Source organism: Oculina patagonica, chromosome 6 (genome assembly GCF_052425735.1).
Source record: "Oculina patagonica isolate OP01 chromosome 6, crgOcupat, whole genome shotgun sequence".
In the NCBI taxonomy this organism is placed as follows: Eukaryota; Metazoa; Cnidaria; class Anthozoa; order Scleractinia; family Oculinidae; genus Oculina; species Oculina patagonica.
The window spans coordinates 20,392,154-20,404,941 of NC_135763.1; the positions used below are offsets into that span (position 1 = coordinate 20,392,154).

At 39.2% G+C, this 12,788-nt stretch overlaps 1 protein-coding gene and 1 non-coding gene across 4 annotated transcripts in view; both read left to right on the forward strand.

Annotated features, from left to right (window-relative positions):
* Positions 1–10,510, forward strand: part of LOC144655983 (uncharacterized) — a 63,064-nt gene extending 52,554 nt beyond the window's left edge. The window contains exons 42-55 of one of the 3 annotated variants that reach the window (XM_078516184.1): positions 958–1,029; positions 1,911–1,982; positions 2,086–2,157; positions 2,251–2,322; positions 2,683–2,754; positions 3,609–3,680; positions 4,063–4,140; positions 4,460–5,514; positions 6,093–6,307; positions 6,770–6,938; positions 7,476–7,536; positions 7,809–7,995; positions 8,823–9,005; positions 9,600–10,510. In XM_078516184.1, the coding sequence (XP_078372310.1) occupies positions 958–1,029; positions 1,911–1,982; positions 2,086–2,157; positions 2,251–2,322; positions 2,683–2,754; positions 3,609–3,680; positions 4,063–4,140; positions 4,460–5,514; positions 6,093–6,307; positions 6,770–6,938; positions 7,476–7,536; positions 7,809–7,995; positions 8,823–9,005; positions 9,600–9,722 (2,503 nt within the window). In that variant the 3' untranslated portion in view covers positions 9,723–10,510. Of the gene's footprint in view, positions 1–957; positions 1,030–1,910; positions 1,983–2,085; positions 2,158–2,250; positions 2,323–2,682; positions 2,755–3,608; positions 3,681–4,062; positions 4,141–4,459; positions 5,515–6,092; positions 6,308–6,769; positions 6,939–7,475; positions 7,537–7,808; positions 7,996–8,822; positions 9,006–9,599 lie in introns of those variants that run through there. The other 2 variants (XM_078516185.1, XM_078516186.1) reach the window with 2 other exon arrangements.
* On the forward strand, positions 2,455–2,530 carry Trnah-gug (transfer RNA histidin (anticodon GUG)). Its single transcript has one exon. It is a non-coding gene; the product is annotated as a tRNA-His (tRNA).
* Positions 10,511–12,788: the final 2,278 nt, after the last annotated feature.

Genomic DNA, 12,788 nt, shown 5'->3' on the forward strand with positions numbered 1-12,788 from the left:
TTGTAAATGTACCAGGATTGTTAACGTCACTAATTCATTTCAGTTAAATTAACCCTATTCAGACCGGGGGGGCTTTTGAGGCCTGCGCTGACTTTGAACGCTTATAACTTTTTTAGATTCAACCAAATAATACCAAACTTGGCGACTTTTTCTAAATTTTATCTGGGAATAACTTGGTAGTAGAGGTTGTTATGTCAGGAACTTGACATCACCATGACAAGAAGAATTAACTTTAATGTAATTATTTTCACCTTTTTACGGTTTTTAAGCACAATTTTATTGATTTTGTGTACTTTGCAGTAATTTTGGGTCGTTTTCTGGCATTTTTGAAAAATTTTGAAATCCAAGATGGCGGATCCAAGATCGCGGCTGTTTTGACATCATGATGTAATTGTTACGTGATGTGACGTCATCATACCACGTGACGTATACCAAAAGAAAGATGTTTGGACATACTATTTATCCTATAAGTTTCATTGTGATTGCTTAAATATTCTGGAAGTTACATAGGGAAGACTTTCGAAGCCCCACCCCCCCCCCCCCCCCGTCGGAGAAGGTCCAAAAAAGACCCATCTGAATAGGGTTTATCAATTAGAAACACGTCAATATACCCTAGGTCGGTCGCAATAAGACTATAACTTCTTTTGAAAGCAGTTATTTAAATGTATATGTATATCTACAGGCAAAATTGTGTGGCAGTTAATTTTGATTAGCTCTAGACTTCCTGCACAGTTTAACTAATCAATACTCTAACGAGCAATCTCTTGACAACCCGTTGTTGTTGTAGTTAAGCTGCTGGAAGTAATTGTCGTTTTCTTTGTGATATATATTAAATTCCAGAATTTATTTATTTCTACCCACGCTAACAAGAGCAAGAGTGTTACTCAAAAATATGCAACATTTCTTAAAAGCACTAACTCCATAAATATTAATACAATCAATTTAAAATCATTGTAGGGACTTGAGTGGAAACCGCCTCTTCAGAATAGAAAGAGGTGCATTTGCCAACGTTTCTTCCCTGCAGACACTGTAAGTATAAACATTAACTTGAGTTAACCCATACTGATAAGATGTTAATGTTGGCAGTTCTCTTTAGGCTACAAGTATACAGGCAGAAAGAGAAATAGTTTTTAGTACGCGTGATGTTGTCATTAAAGATGTGAATGTTGTTCATCGTGGTGTAAGATAGGTAATGAACGTTTATTCGTTTGTCTCACGATAGAATCGCTTTGGGACGTTGATCGCGACGTTTCGATTGCAATACTGCTAGTTTTCATCAGGCGATGAGGTCGATTGTTTACGCGTCGCTATTTATGTACGTTGGTTCGCTGTGATTGGTGCATTTCGATCCTCATTATTATTCCCACTAACATATGGTGTTCCCTCAGAGGTCCACAACGGTTGTTGTGCTTTCTGATCGTAGATATCCATGCTTCAGGAATTTCAATTCCGCTATCTCTATTGATGTTATTAGAATGAAGTCTTATTTGGATAGCCACTTTGACCCTGCGTGTGTATCGGTGAGGGTCACGATCGATAAACTTGACTTGATTCCATAAAGGAATATGCCCCGTTTCGTTTGCGTGCTCCGAAATTGCGGAGGTTTGTGTATGAGCAAGCCTTGTCTCTGTCGTGTTCTCTCCCTGTTTCCCCTATATATATACTTTGCCGCATTCACATGGAATTTTTGTACACAACACCGTCTTGTTTGCCTGGTTCTAGGGCGTCTTTCGGTCGTACTAAGTAAGACCGAAGAGTTGTGTCAGATTTAAAGACGGTGCGAACGCCTTGTTGTTGTAGCCAGCGGAGAAGAACCTCTGATACACCTTTAATGTAGGGTAAAACCGTAGTACTGGTCTGTGTTATTCTTAATAATTATTTAATTCTTATTCAGAATTATTTCATTTTAGAAAGCTTGAGTGGAATTTTATGAGGACCTTATCCGATGGCATTTTTCACAAGATGGTAAATCTACAGACTTTGTAAGTAGAAATGTAATATATGATCTAAGGAAGCAAACAAACAAACAGCAGTCATTATATGGATCTAAATTCTATTCTAATTTCATTTCATTCGTCTTTAAAGGGACTGTAGCTTCAACCTGATAGAAGATATTTCGTCGTCAGCCCTGGCTTCACTAATGTCACTGACAACATTGTAAGTTGGAAATAATCAAACCTGAATTTAATCAATAATAATTAATTAGAAATAAGCCGTGAATTAATGTTATTTCTCATTTTCTTGTTGAAGGAGCCTCAGACAAAACCGGATAAAAGTGATTGATAAGGACGCGTTTAACAATACAACGAATTTACTACACCTGTAAGTTTAACAACAAAAAGAAAATTTACCATCTTTTCTATTTACTACACATTGATTTCGACATTGCTGATCCTAGCAGTATGCAGGACGCGTGTCACATATCAACCTAGTAAATGGCCTAGCTCACCACGAGTCTCTCGTAGCTCAGTTGGTTAGAGCGCCCAACCGTGTATCTGGGAGGCCATGGGTTCGATTCCCGTCGGGGACTCAGAATTTTTCTTTGTCCCATGCTCGTGTCATCGTTGAAAAATTAATCTTCATTAAAAAGAACCAACTGTTTATTTGTATATACACTGTAATGTCGCGTCTGTTATTCGAATTCGTAATTTTAAACTTGTGGTTTGATAAATTTTCATATAGGTATCTTCAACATAATCTACTAGAAGAGTTGCCGGACAATACTTTCTTTGGTTTATCGAAGCTTAGAATACTGTAAGTGTAATAAAAACTCACGGTTACCAAATGTTAGTCAGTGAGTTAGGCTGTGTTCACACTTGGTGCCTGGCACTGTAATGTGAACATACTATTTTTAAGTTTCCCCATGCCATAATTCGGGCACGGTGCGCGCCCGTACTTTGGGTTTCTGTGTATTAACACGACACTTTTGCCAATGCTCACCTAGCTACAAGCACTCGGACACTCTCATCTTATTATAGTCTGAAACCTTGTAAAAGGTGCCAATGGAAACTAATGGAGGATTTATGTTGATGGGGTGAATGAAATCAGATAAGAGATAGGTGATTTAAATTAAATTGACAAATTTTGTTAGATGAATAAGCATCAGTATATTCCATAGGTTTTATAGTTTCAATTTTGTTAAACGTGGGACACGCGGTGGACTCTGAGCACAGCGATCCGGGTTCGAGTCCCAGTCGGGGTCAATGTTTTGTGCTACAGGAAAGACACTATTCTCATGGTGCCACTCTAAAAACGAGAATATAAATGACTGTCACGTGAATTGTTAGGGCAACTTACCAAATGGACTAGCATCTCACTTTACAGGCCCCAAATGAGCCCTACCCAAAACAGTTTTAAAAAAAAACGCCACTATTTAAAACACTTTAAACAAGTTGCATAAGATTTCAAAATCCTGGCAAGATGGTCAGGAGTCTAAAGACAATTGCGCGAGGCGAAGTAGCTATGCCCTGGCGGTTATGTTTATAAGTTCATGTCGCGTGTTCAAACACGCACCTCCTGGAAAAAAGGTAAAATGAATTTCATAACATATTGACAGGATGACCCGTTTATTTTGCATATTCTGTTACAAAATATATATTTTATTTTAGGTCCCTTGAAGACAACAAGATCCGAAGGTTGACTTCCAAAACATTTGCTGGGCTGTCCTCTTTGGAGAAATTGTAAGCAACTTTTTTTGGCTTTGAAGAGAGAAGCGTTGACTTTAAAGCGCTAGCTTTTCTAAAGTAATGCATATCTCTGTACCGCATATACTCTTTGCAAGGTTTTATTTCACATAATCTTCGTAAAATTAATCAGTAAATATGATCAAACTTTGCAAGAAAATTGACACATTAATAATCTGTTACCCACGTGACACGGAAGAGCTCAGGAGCTCGTAAAGACGTGTACGTGCATCCAAGATCGAATTGGAATTGTTGAAATCGCAAAAAGCCAATACTATATAGTCTGAGATAAACTCACTCTTAGTATTTTTCCCTAGCAACTGCTTATGTTTGTTTATTTTGTATATTAACGCTTACTACTTATTAATGCTCTTTTTAGAAATTTGGAACTCAACTCTATCAGTTTGAAAGACTTTTCGCCAGACGCCTTTAATGGACTTACCAGCCTCAAGGAAATGTGAGTTGTTGTTAATTAAGAGTTTTGTTGCTTTGAGTTTAGGAATGAGCATTGCGGTCAGCAATTCAAGTAAGAGCTTAAGATTTGTAAGACATTCAGGTTAACAGTCAGCGGTTTAACCTAATTTTGTTTTGCACCTTAACTTCCGTATACATTAGCGCTTAATTTGGCCGCTTGTTTACCCTTTTGTACCACAATGAAAACATTGTAAACTCCATTGAAATCCGAATTGAAAATTTAATAAATGGGGAGCTCCGCTTTTAGGCTTGACTAAATCCATATATTAACCTTTAAATATTTTTTTTCGTTTCTTTATCAGTCGTCTTGATGAATTTATACTTTGTTGCTATGCTGAAAAAGCAACCCCTGGTGTCCATTGCGTCTCGCCAAAAGATGAGTTCTCTAGCTGTTCTGACCTGATGAAAAACAAGGCCGTTCAAGTTTGTGTTTGGATTCTGGGACTTTCCGCCCTTCTTGGCAATCTTTTCGTCATTCTAATGCGAGTTATCGTGAAAGAAAAGAACAAAGTACATTCTTTTCTTTTGACAAACCTGGCGATGTCAGATCTTCTGATGGGCGTCTATTTGCTCATTGTTGCTGTCAAAGACGTACAGTGGCAAGGTGAATACTTTAAACATGACATTAACTGGCGATCTGGATCAATGTGCGCATTAACTGGTGTTCTGTCGATGGTTTCAAGTGAGGTTTCTGTGCTTATGTTGACTCTCATTACAACCGATAGACTCGTCTGCATTGTTTTTCCGTTTAAAGTAAAACGAATGAATCGCGCACTTGCCTACATTATTGTGGTAGGGATATGGATTTTTGGAATTCTGATATCTACAATTCCAACATTTGGGTTGAATTATTTTTATGATAGTGAACGAAACGTGGGATTTTATGGAAAGTCGGCTGTCTGCCTTCCTCTCCATCTCTCGTCAGAACGGCAAGCTGGTTGGGAATATGCCGTGGGTTTTTTCATCGGATTGAACTCTGCTTCATTCGTTTATATTCTTGTTGCGTACATAGTTATGTTCTTCACAGTAAAAGGGGTTTCAAAGCAAGTCAGGTCAACAAATATGAACAGAGAATCCCAGATGGCGAAAAGAATGGTGTTCATCATCTTAACTGATTTCCTTTGTTGGATGCCTGTAATCATCATCGGAATCTTCTCTCTGTTCGGACAATTCCATGATCCTGAAAAACAAGCCTACGTGTGGATTGCAGTATTTGTCCTCCCATTGAACTCATCTATAAACCCCATACTTTACACATTCTCCACTCCACTGGTGAAGAAAAAAATTACCGAAAAGACAGAAGCATTAAGCAATTTTTTTGAAAGAACCATACAATGGCGAAACACTTCGTCTTCAGGTTTGTAACCTTTTTTACATTCGATCGTCAATAAAAGATATAACAACAGACGCTAATAATCTAAAAAGCTTACTTTCGGTCCGGGGCTTAGGCCTGGTGTTAACTACAACATCTCTTGATGCCAAAAAGGTTAACGGCTATTGGCACATTTTTATCCGTGTGTGTTCGGAGTAGAGAAGGTGATAGGAGGGATTTACAGCAAGGCGCCCAGATGTGTGACCACTTTTAATTTATTCACATTCCTTCGTGCAGATTTAATCCAATCAAAAGCCGTGGATAGCTTGCAGTTGACTTCTGATTGGATTAAATCTGCACGAAAGAATGTGAATAAATTAAAAGTGGTCACACATTTGGGCGCCTTGCTTTGCTGTAAGAGTTCTAACGTAAACTAGCGATATGACTCCCATTCTCTTAAATATGCCGGTCAGGTTTACAGACTAACCGTATGTATCTTACTTTGCGTAACATTTATTAAAATAAGCTAATCAGGGTCCTCTTTCAAAGGTAAAGTGTAAAAATAAGAACAGATAAATAGGTCCCGCAATTTTAAACTGAAAAACTGATTTTTTATCTTGCAGTGCAACAGGGAATACTTCTTAATTCATTGCCTCATCGGAACAATACTTTCCTTAGCGATTCTCAGACAACTTTGAGATCAAGTTTGAGTCCATCTCCAATTCCAAGCACATCCGCACGGCCATTGGATGAGATATCCGAACATGAAGCACCAGAAACTGATTTGAAGTTGATCGAAACACCAAATGTATTCCCGGATGAGACCTCATATTCAGTGGTAAGATTGTTAAAACGTTCTCCAATACCGTAATAAAATCATATTCTGTAGGTTAAAATCCATCTTATTATTTTTAACTCATTGAAACAACAATCAATTTGAAAAAAAATCGAAATTCTCCATTAGACAACATCAATACACTTTTTGGGAGACATGGTAGCTTAATGGCTAGTCTGAACTAATTGCAAACAGTAAGAAGTATTTGTGCTGCATTGGTAAAATTAAACCAATGTAAACCTATACTATATCGATATAAAGACTTGTGACGCATACACGAAGAATGGGTCATAGGCGATAGGTCATTGGAGCCAACCGTGGAAACCCTTGTAATTACTTAAATTGCGAATGATCTTCAGTATTCTACATAATGATTCGTATAGATAGGAGCTATATATGATACAAACAATGCCAACATAAGTTTAGTATTCATACATACATTAGTGACTCTGGTATTTCTTCCAGGGATTTGTTGCAGCGTGCTCAGGAAATGAAAAGGATATGTCCGTGCGACTGATCAAACATTTCTCAAAAGTTAAGGAGGACGCTTGGAGAAAAGAAGCCGAATTAGCTAAGGAGCTCAGTGATGGAGACGGACACCCTAACGTCCTCAAGTATTGCTGGCATGCTCGAAGTATACATTAATACCATATTTTATCTTAGTTATATTAACGCTTTTAAAGCGTTGATTGAAGTTAGATTTGGAAGGTACAGAGCCTATCTGTTTTACGAATTCGGGAATACGTCACAAACTGAAAAATCTAAAACGAATTCCTCTCAGCGACAACATGCTCACTTCGATATTTTTTCGAAGCACGTATCTATACCTTTATGTTGTTATAAGCATTGTATAAATCTTTTAGGTATATTTGGAGAACAGCTTGTATGTAAAAAAATATATGAAAGCTCGACCTAGACCTTTTATGTTGCCTTTACCCACCTCCCCCGCAAATAAATAAAAGTTAATTAACTCATTAATTAATCAGCTAATTAACTAACAAAAAGGGAATGACAAGGACAGTTGAAATAGGTTTGCAGTGGTAATTTATAAGGGTCTTAGTTTTTTGAATTGATTTATATTGAATTTCGCATTAATTTTCTTCCCACTGATAACTTTTCCTGCTAACATCGGACCAATTCATAGATAATTTTATCATCGCCTTTTTCCTAGCAGACGAGAGTGTGTTAAATTACAAGTGGAGGAGATATCCTAGGCTCAAGAAAAGTTCATTGTAAGTGAGATTACACGCCTTTTGAGATTATTATTTTTTTTTTTCATAAATATGGATACTATAAATCCGAATCTAAGTGGCAAACTGTTTTCTTTTTTCCTATTCTTGATTAGGAGGCACATGCCCAACCCTTCAAGTCCCTTCATTTCATTTATCTTCTCTTGAAGTAAAATTCAGACGTTTGAATATATTCCATAAATCTAAAAGAGCACAAAACAAAAATCTCCATGGGTCAGATATTAATGACACTTTCTACATTTTGTTAAATTTAGCTTGCTATGTTACGACTTTGAGTCAAGTACGCCGCTGGATGAGTTTTTGAGAAACAGCACTCTTAACCTAGATGCCGTTTTGGTTGTTGCTATTGACTTGACCTACGCCATACAACACTTGGAACAAAACGGCGTTGTCCATAACAATATCACAGCATCCAACGTGTTAATTGGAAGAGGACTTAGGGTAATGTATCTGTTTCCCCTAACCGATTGCGAGAAATGATCTATAAAATACTGATTTTGGCATCTTTTGATCCCAAACTGTTACATGTATCTACCGTAAGCCGGAAAAATAAAGTTTTCTTACCTTTAATCGTTTGAGTGCTCTTTTGTGATCTGATGGGTTTTTGAGGCCGTTAATTCCAAGGTTGATGTGCTGTGTCTTTCTTTCTCTTACTTTTGAAAATTAACGGCCTCAAATAACCCATCAAGTCACAAAAGATCACATAAACGATAAAAAGGTTATTGAACTTTACAGAAGATCACAGTAAAGGATCAAAAGATGCTAAAGTCAGTATTTTATTGAGCATTTTTCGCGATCAGTACTAACAATCAAGCGGACGTCAGCCGTTACAAATTACCGTAAATATATGACATCAAATACCTATCGTGACGTCACGTTGCCTCTAAGCATCATAAAGTAACTGAAATCCTCGAGGGAAGCGGCTAGTTATCCATGACTACCGCCTCTTGTACGTCCGAGGGTTAATAAGACTTCTATACAATATTCTCGCATTTTCAAACGTCAATTTTTGCTGAGTAACCATATTATATATTACATTTTATTTTTTTTTATTTTTGATGGGAATGGTGCAGTGGTTGCTGTTGTGCTTGTTGTTGTCGTTGTTGCTGTTTGTTCTTTCTCTCTTTTCTTTTTCTTTGGCAACGTATGTGTAAGCTTGTTTTTACTCAGTGTTGACACAGGCTCAACCAGGTATACGTAAACCTACAATAGCTTTAGTTAGCGACCAAAATTTAATGCAGACATGACTTTTTATTTCTGTTTATTAGATTCCGCCCATAACAGCGGTTTTAGGAGGATTTGGCTCTGCGCAATGGATCTATCACGACTTCCCTGAAAGTGTTAAAAATGGACACATGGTAAAGGACATTCTGGGAAAGAATGTTCTGCAATTTGGTTTTGTGTTGGCAGAGTTGATAAAGGCCTGCCTCGGGACTGAAGAATTTGGGGAGGTATGCTTTGTAATTTATTTCACTTTTAAATGCATGAATACTGCAGATTAAAAATTTTTCTTCTGATATATAATTAAACTATCGGACGTTAGAGCCATCCCTTCAGCCCCCAATCGTTGTTAACTGTCGTGGGGAGTCTGAGTAGCACGCACGTCGGAGGAATAGTACTTGAAGAAATCACCAAAAACTAGTAGCTACTAGTAGATGTTCTGTGTCGGGGTTGCTGTACACTAGTAAAGGTAGTCGTGAATGAGTTATGCTCGTAACTTTTTCTATTATTCCTAACGGCATAGCATGAAAAAATTGCTTATCACACTCATAATTATAATTATGCTTAGACGTGCATCAATTTGCCACTGGAGTATGCCCAAATAAAATCCACTTATCTGAGTTATGGGACTGTCTTTTTAGGTTTGCTAAAACCAAAATTGAAAATTCGGAAAGAGGCCAATTTTGTAAGCCAGTTTAGGTTCAGAAGCCAGCATAGACTAAAATATAACAATGTTTGGTGGATGAAAATTGAACAGGACCTTGACTCAGTTAATATGATATGCACAGAGAAAAGATCTTCAATAAATTTGTTATTTTTTCCAGCTTCAGGAAGTGGTACATTTGTGTTTTGAACAAGACCCGGATGTTCGACCAAACGCCTCACAAGTTCGGGACCTCCTGGAGGAGCTGTGGTATCGCAATGATATCTGGGATACAACATTGTGATTTAAAGTTGCAGATCGAGATTCCTAATATTGTTTAAATCACTTTGAGACAAGCAGTAGGACCACCATCTGTTTCCAGATTGTCCGCAGCCTCCTTCCTCAACGGAGCGACTTACGTCATAACAGACACTTTTGATTCTTTTTCATTTTACGTTTATATCTTTTGTTAGTGTCAATCAAGGCAGCCATACGTTTAATTGTAAAGAGGGGCTATTTTGGTATCAGATTGCCTTTCAATTTTGTTGACTTGTTAAGAGAACCTTGTGAGTCTAATCATTTTTTTACTTGTTGAGTTTTAAACAAAGTATATTTCACTGATCCGGGTCTGCAAAAGATCCGGTAATCAACATTTTGTAGCTGTTGGCTTGCCAGTTGTAGAGATTGTTTAAAATCCCGTATATTGGCTTCTCAATTGCCTGTTTTTAATTTATGAATTATTGACTGCCCGCGTTTTAAAATTGTTGGCCTGTTTTGACATTTAAAACTGCCTTTGTTTGACTGCCTATGTTTAAAATTTGGATGCTCGTTAACTGCCTTTGTCTGATACTGATTTGTTGGGTTGTCGACAGTCGATGTTAAACTTTTGTTGGCCTGTTGATTGCCTCTTTGGTTTGTTGACTTAAATGTGTTCAGCAATAACTGTAACTATCATTGTTTAGCAATAATTGTACCTTTGTTTGGCTTGACCTCACATTTGCAGTTACAGGTATAGTACAAAACATGAACAATTAATTTAGTATAGTAATTTTAAAGAAATAATTACGTGAAGAAACACAATAAAAGCATAAAGAAGAAAAAATAGTATGACTTTGAAATTGTAATGGGCTCCTGATATTATATCGTATTTGTATCGTGGTAACAGCTTTCTTGTTGTATGAGTAACATACTTTTTAGCCATCACTTACATTTTATCGTGTATATTGTGACGGCTTTCATTCGCGCTTGTCTTGTATGGCATTCGTGTACTTAAAATCCTTCAAAAAGGAAAGCTAAGTCGAAGTCCTTTCAGAAGCAAAACTATAGCCTGCCCTGCCACACAAAGCAATGTATCAGGGAAGTTTTCTTTTTGTCCTTTTCAACGAAGTTCAAAGTAATGCTTTTACTGACCATTAACCTGTCATACATTTTTATTCCTTTAAGCCTTGGTATATGTTGCTTAAAGAGCTATGTTACGGTATTTAAAGTCATTTTTCTGATTGGTCTCAAATTAAAAGAAACCTAAAAATAATAGTTTTCTAATGTAGAAAAACACCACCGGAGTGATAAAAGCCTGAAAACAAATAAGGATGGTTTTGACTGACGAAGATTAAGACGGATTACGAACGACAAACTCGAAAAAAATGGCCAATTTTCAAGATAGACGAGCGTGACGTAGCTCCTTTAACTTATTCCTTCTCTCAACATGCAAAGTGACTCGATTGATGTCCCTTATGAAGAACATTGTGGCTACCGTTTTCTTACATCCGGTTTCGTTGCATCCAGTTTGTGTTCTAGTGTCACGTGACATTTCCCTAGGGCATCACACGTGCGAAATTGTGCACGGTGAAGTTTGGAGTTTTGCAGTTCGATTAAGCGATTGTACAATGGAGTCGTGTCCAAACAGTTCTTTAATGTGCTTTGCACGTTTAGGTTGGCTTACATACGTCTCTATCGCCTCTGTCACTTCATTAATGTTTGCGCTACGCTACGACGGAGCGAGGAGGTAAAGGCGTGGAGCGAGCGGCGAGCGTGGAGCGAGGGATGGCGTGGGATGCAAAGGGACGAGGCACCCGAGACCTGGACCCCATGTGGAGTTATGGGCCCGACAGAGGGGTTGGTGCTTGGACGGTTGCTATGGAAACCGACACCAAACCGACGAACCGGTTTGGGAGGAGGGCTCCAAGCACCTAAGACCTGGGGGGCCGGCCCTTTGCATCCCTGAGTGGATCACAAGGAAACGATAGCTATTACCGAAGAGGCGGGGGACGTACAGATACGCAACAAACGATTTATTAAACCAAGAAAAACGAGTCGCGGCGGAAGGCTAGAAGGACGTGCGATTTGATGTGCGGAAGTAAAGCAAATAAGTGCCACTGGACAAGCGACCCAACAAACTAACCAGCGAGTTTTGCGTCCGAGACGGGTGCGTCGGCGATCGCGAACCTTCGTAACCGGAGCATCTGCAAGTCCTGTGTTCGAAGCGAGAGCGCCTACGAGTCCTGTCTTGAACTTTGGCTAACGTGACCGGGGCGTTTGATAGTCCTGTGCTCGCGAAAAGGAGCGGTTACGAGTCCCGCGTTCTTGTTGGGGGCGAATGACAGACCAGTGTGCGCGGCAGGAGCGTGCCGAAAAAACTGAGTTTGTGGCAGAAATGCATGCGAAGTCTGGGATCGTGACTAGAACGTTAGGAAGTCCTGTAAACATGGCAAGAGCGTTGGCGAGTCTCGGTCCTGAGTACGTGACAGGAACATGTGAGAGTTCTGCGTGTGAGAGCGGCAGAGAGACCCGCGTCCGTAGCGGCAACGTTTGCAGACCTATAATCGAAACAGGAACGTGGGAGAGATCAGCATACGGGACAGAAACGTGTGCGAGTCCTAGGAATAGGCATTGGCGCGTTTGCGGGTACCAGGTTCGTAACGGAAGCATCTGATTTTTGTTTTCCAGGGACCGCCGTGCGTCGCGGAAGCGTGCGTGAGAACGGATTTCGTGACAGGAACGTTTACGAAGACTATGTTCGTGACTAGAGCGTAGTGGAAGTCCTGTGCTTGTGACAAGAGCGTTGACGAGTCCTCAGCACGTGACAGGAGAGTTGCTTGTTCTCTCAGCGTGAAGACGGCGTCTGATTCGAGTCTGAGAGACAAGCGTACGTAATGGCAGCGTTTGCAGACCTATATTCGAAACAGAAAACGCGGGAGAGCTAGTTCCGCAGAACTGTGCGCGAGTCCTAGGGTACTACCTGGCTCGTTGATAAGTGTCACGTTCGTAACCGAAGCTTCTGAAAATCGCATGTACGTGACAGGTGCGCGAGCGAGTCCTGTGTACACAACAGGAGCGATTACGAGTCCTCTGTACATGACAGGAGTGTCTT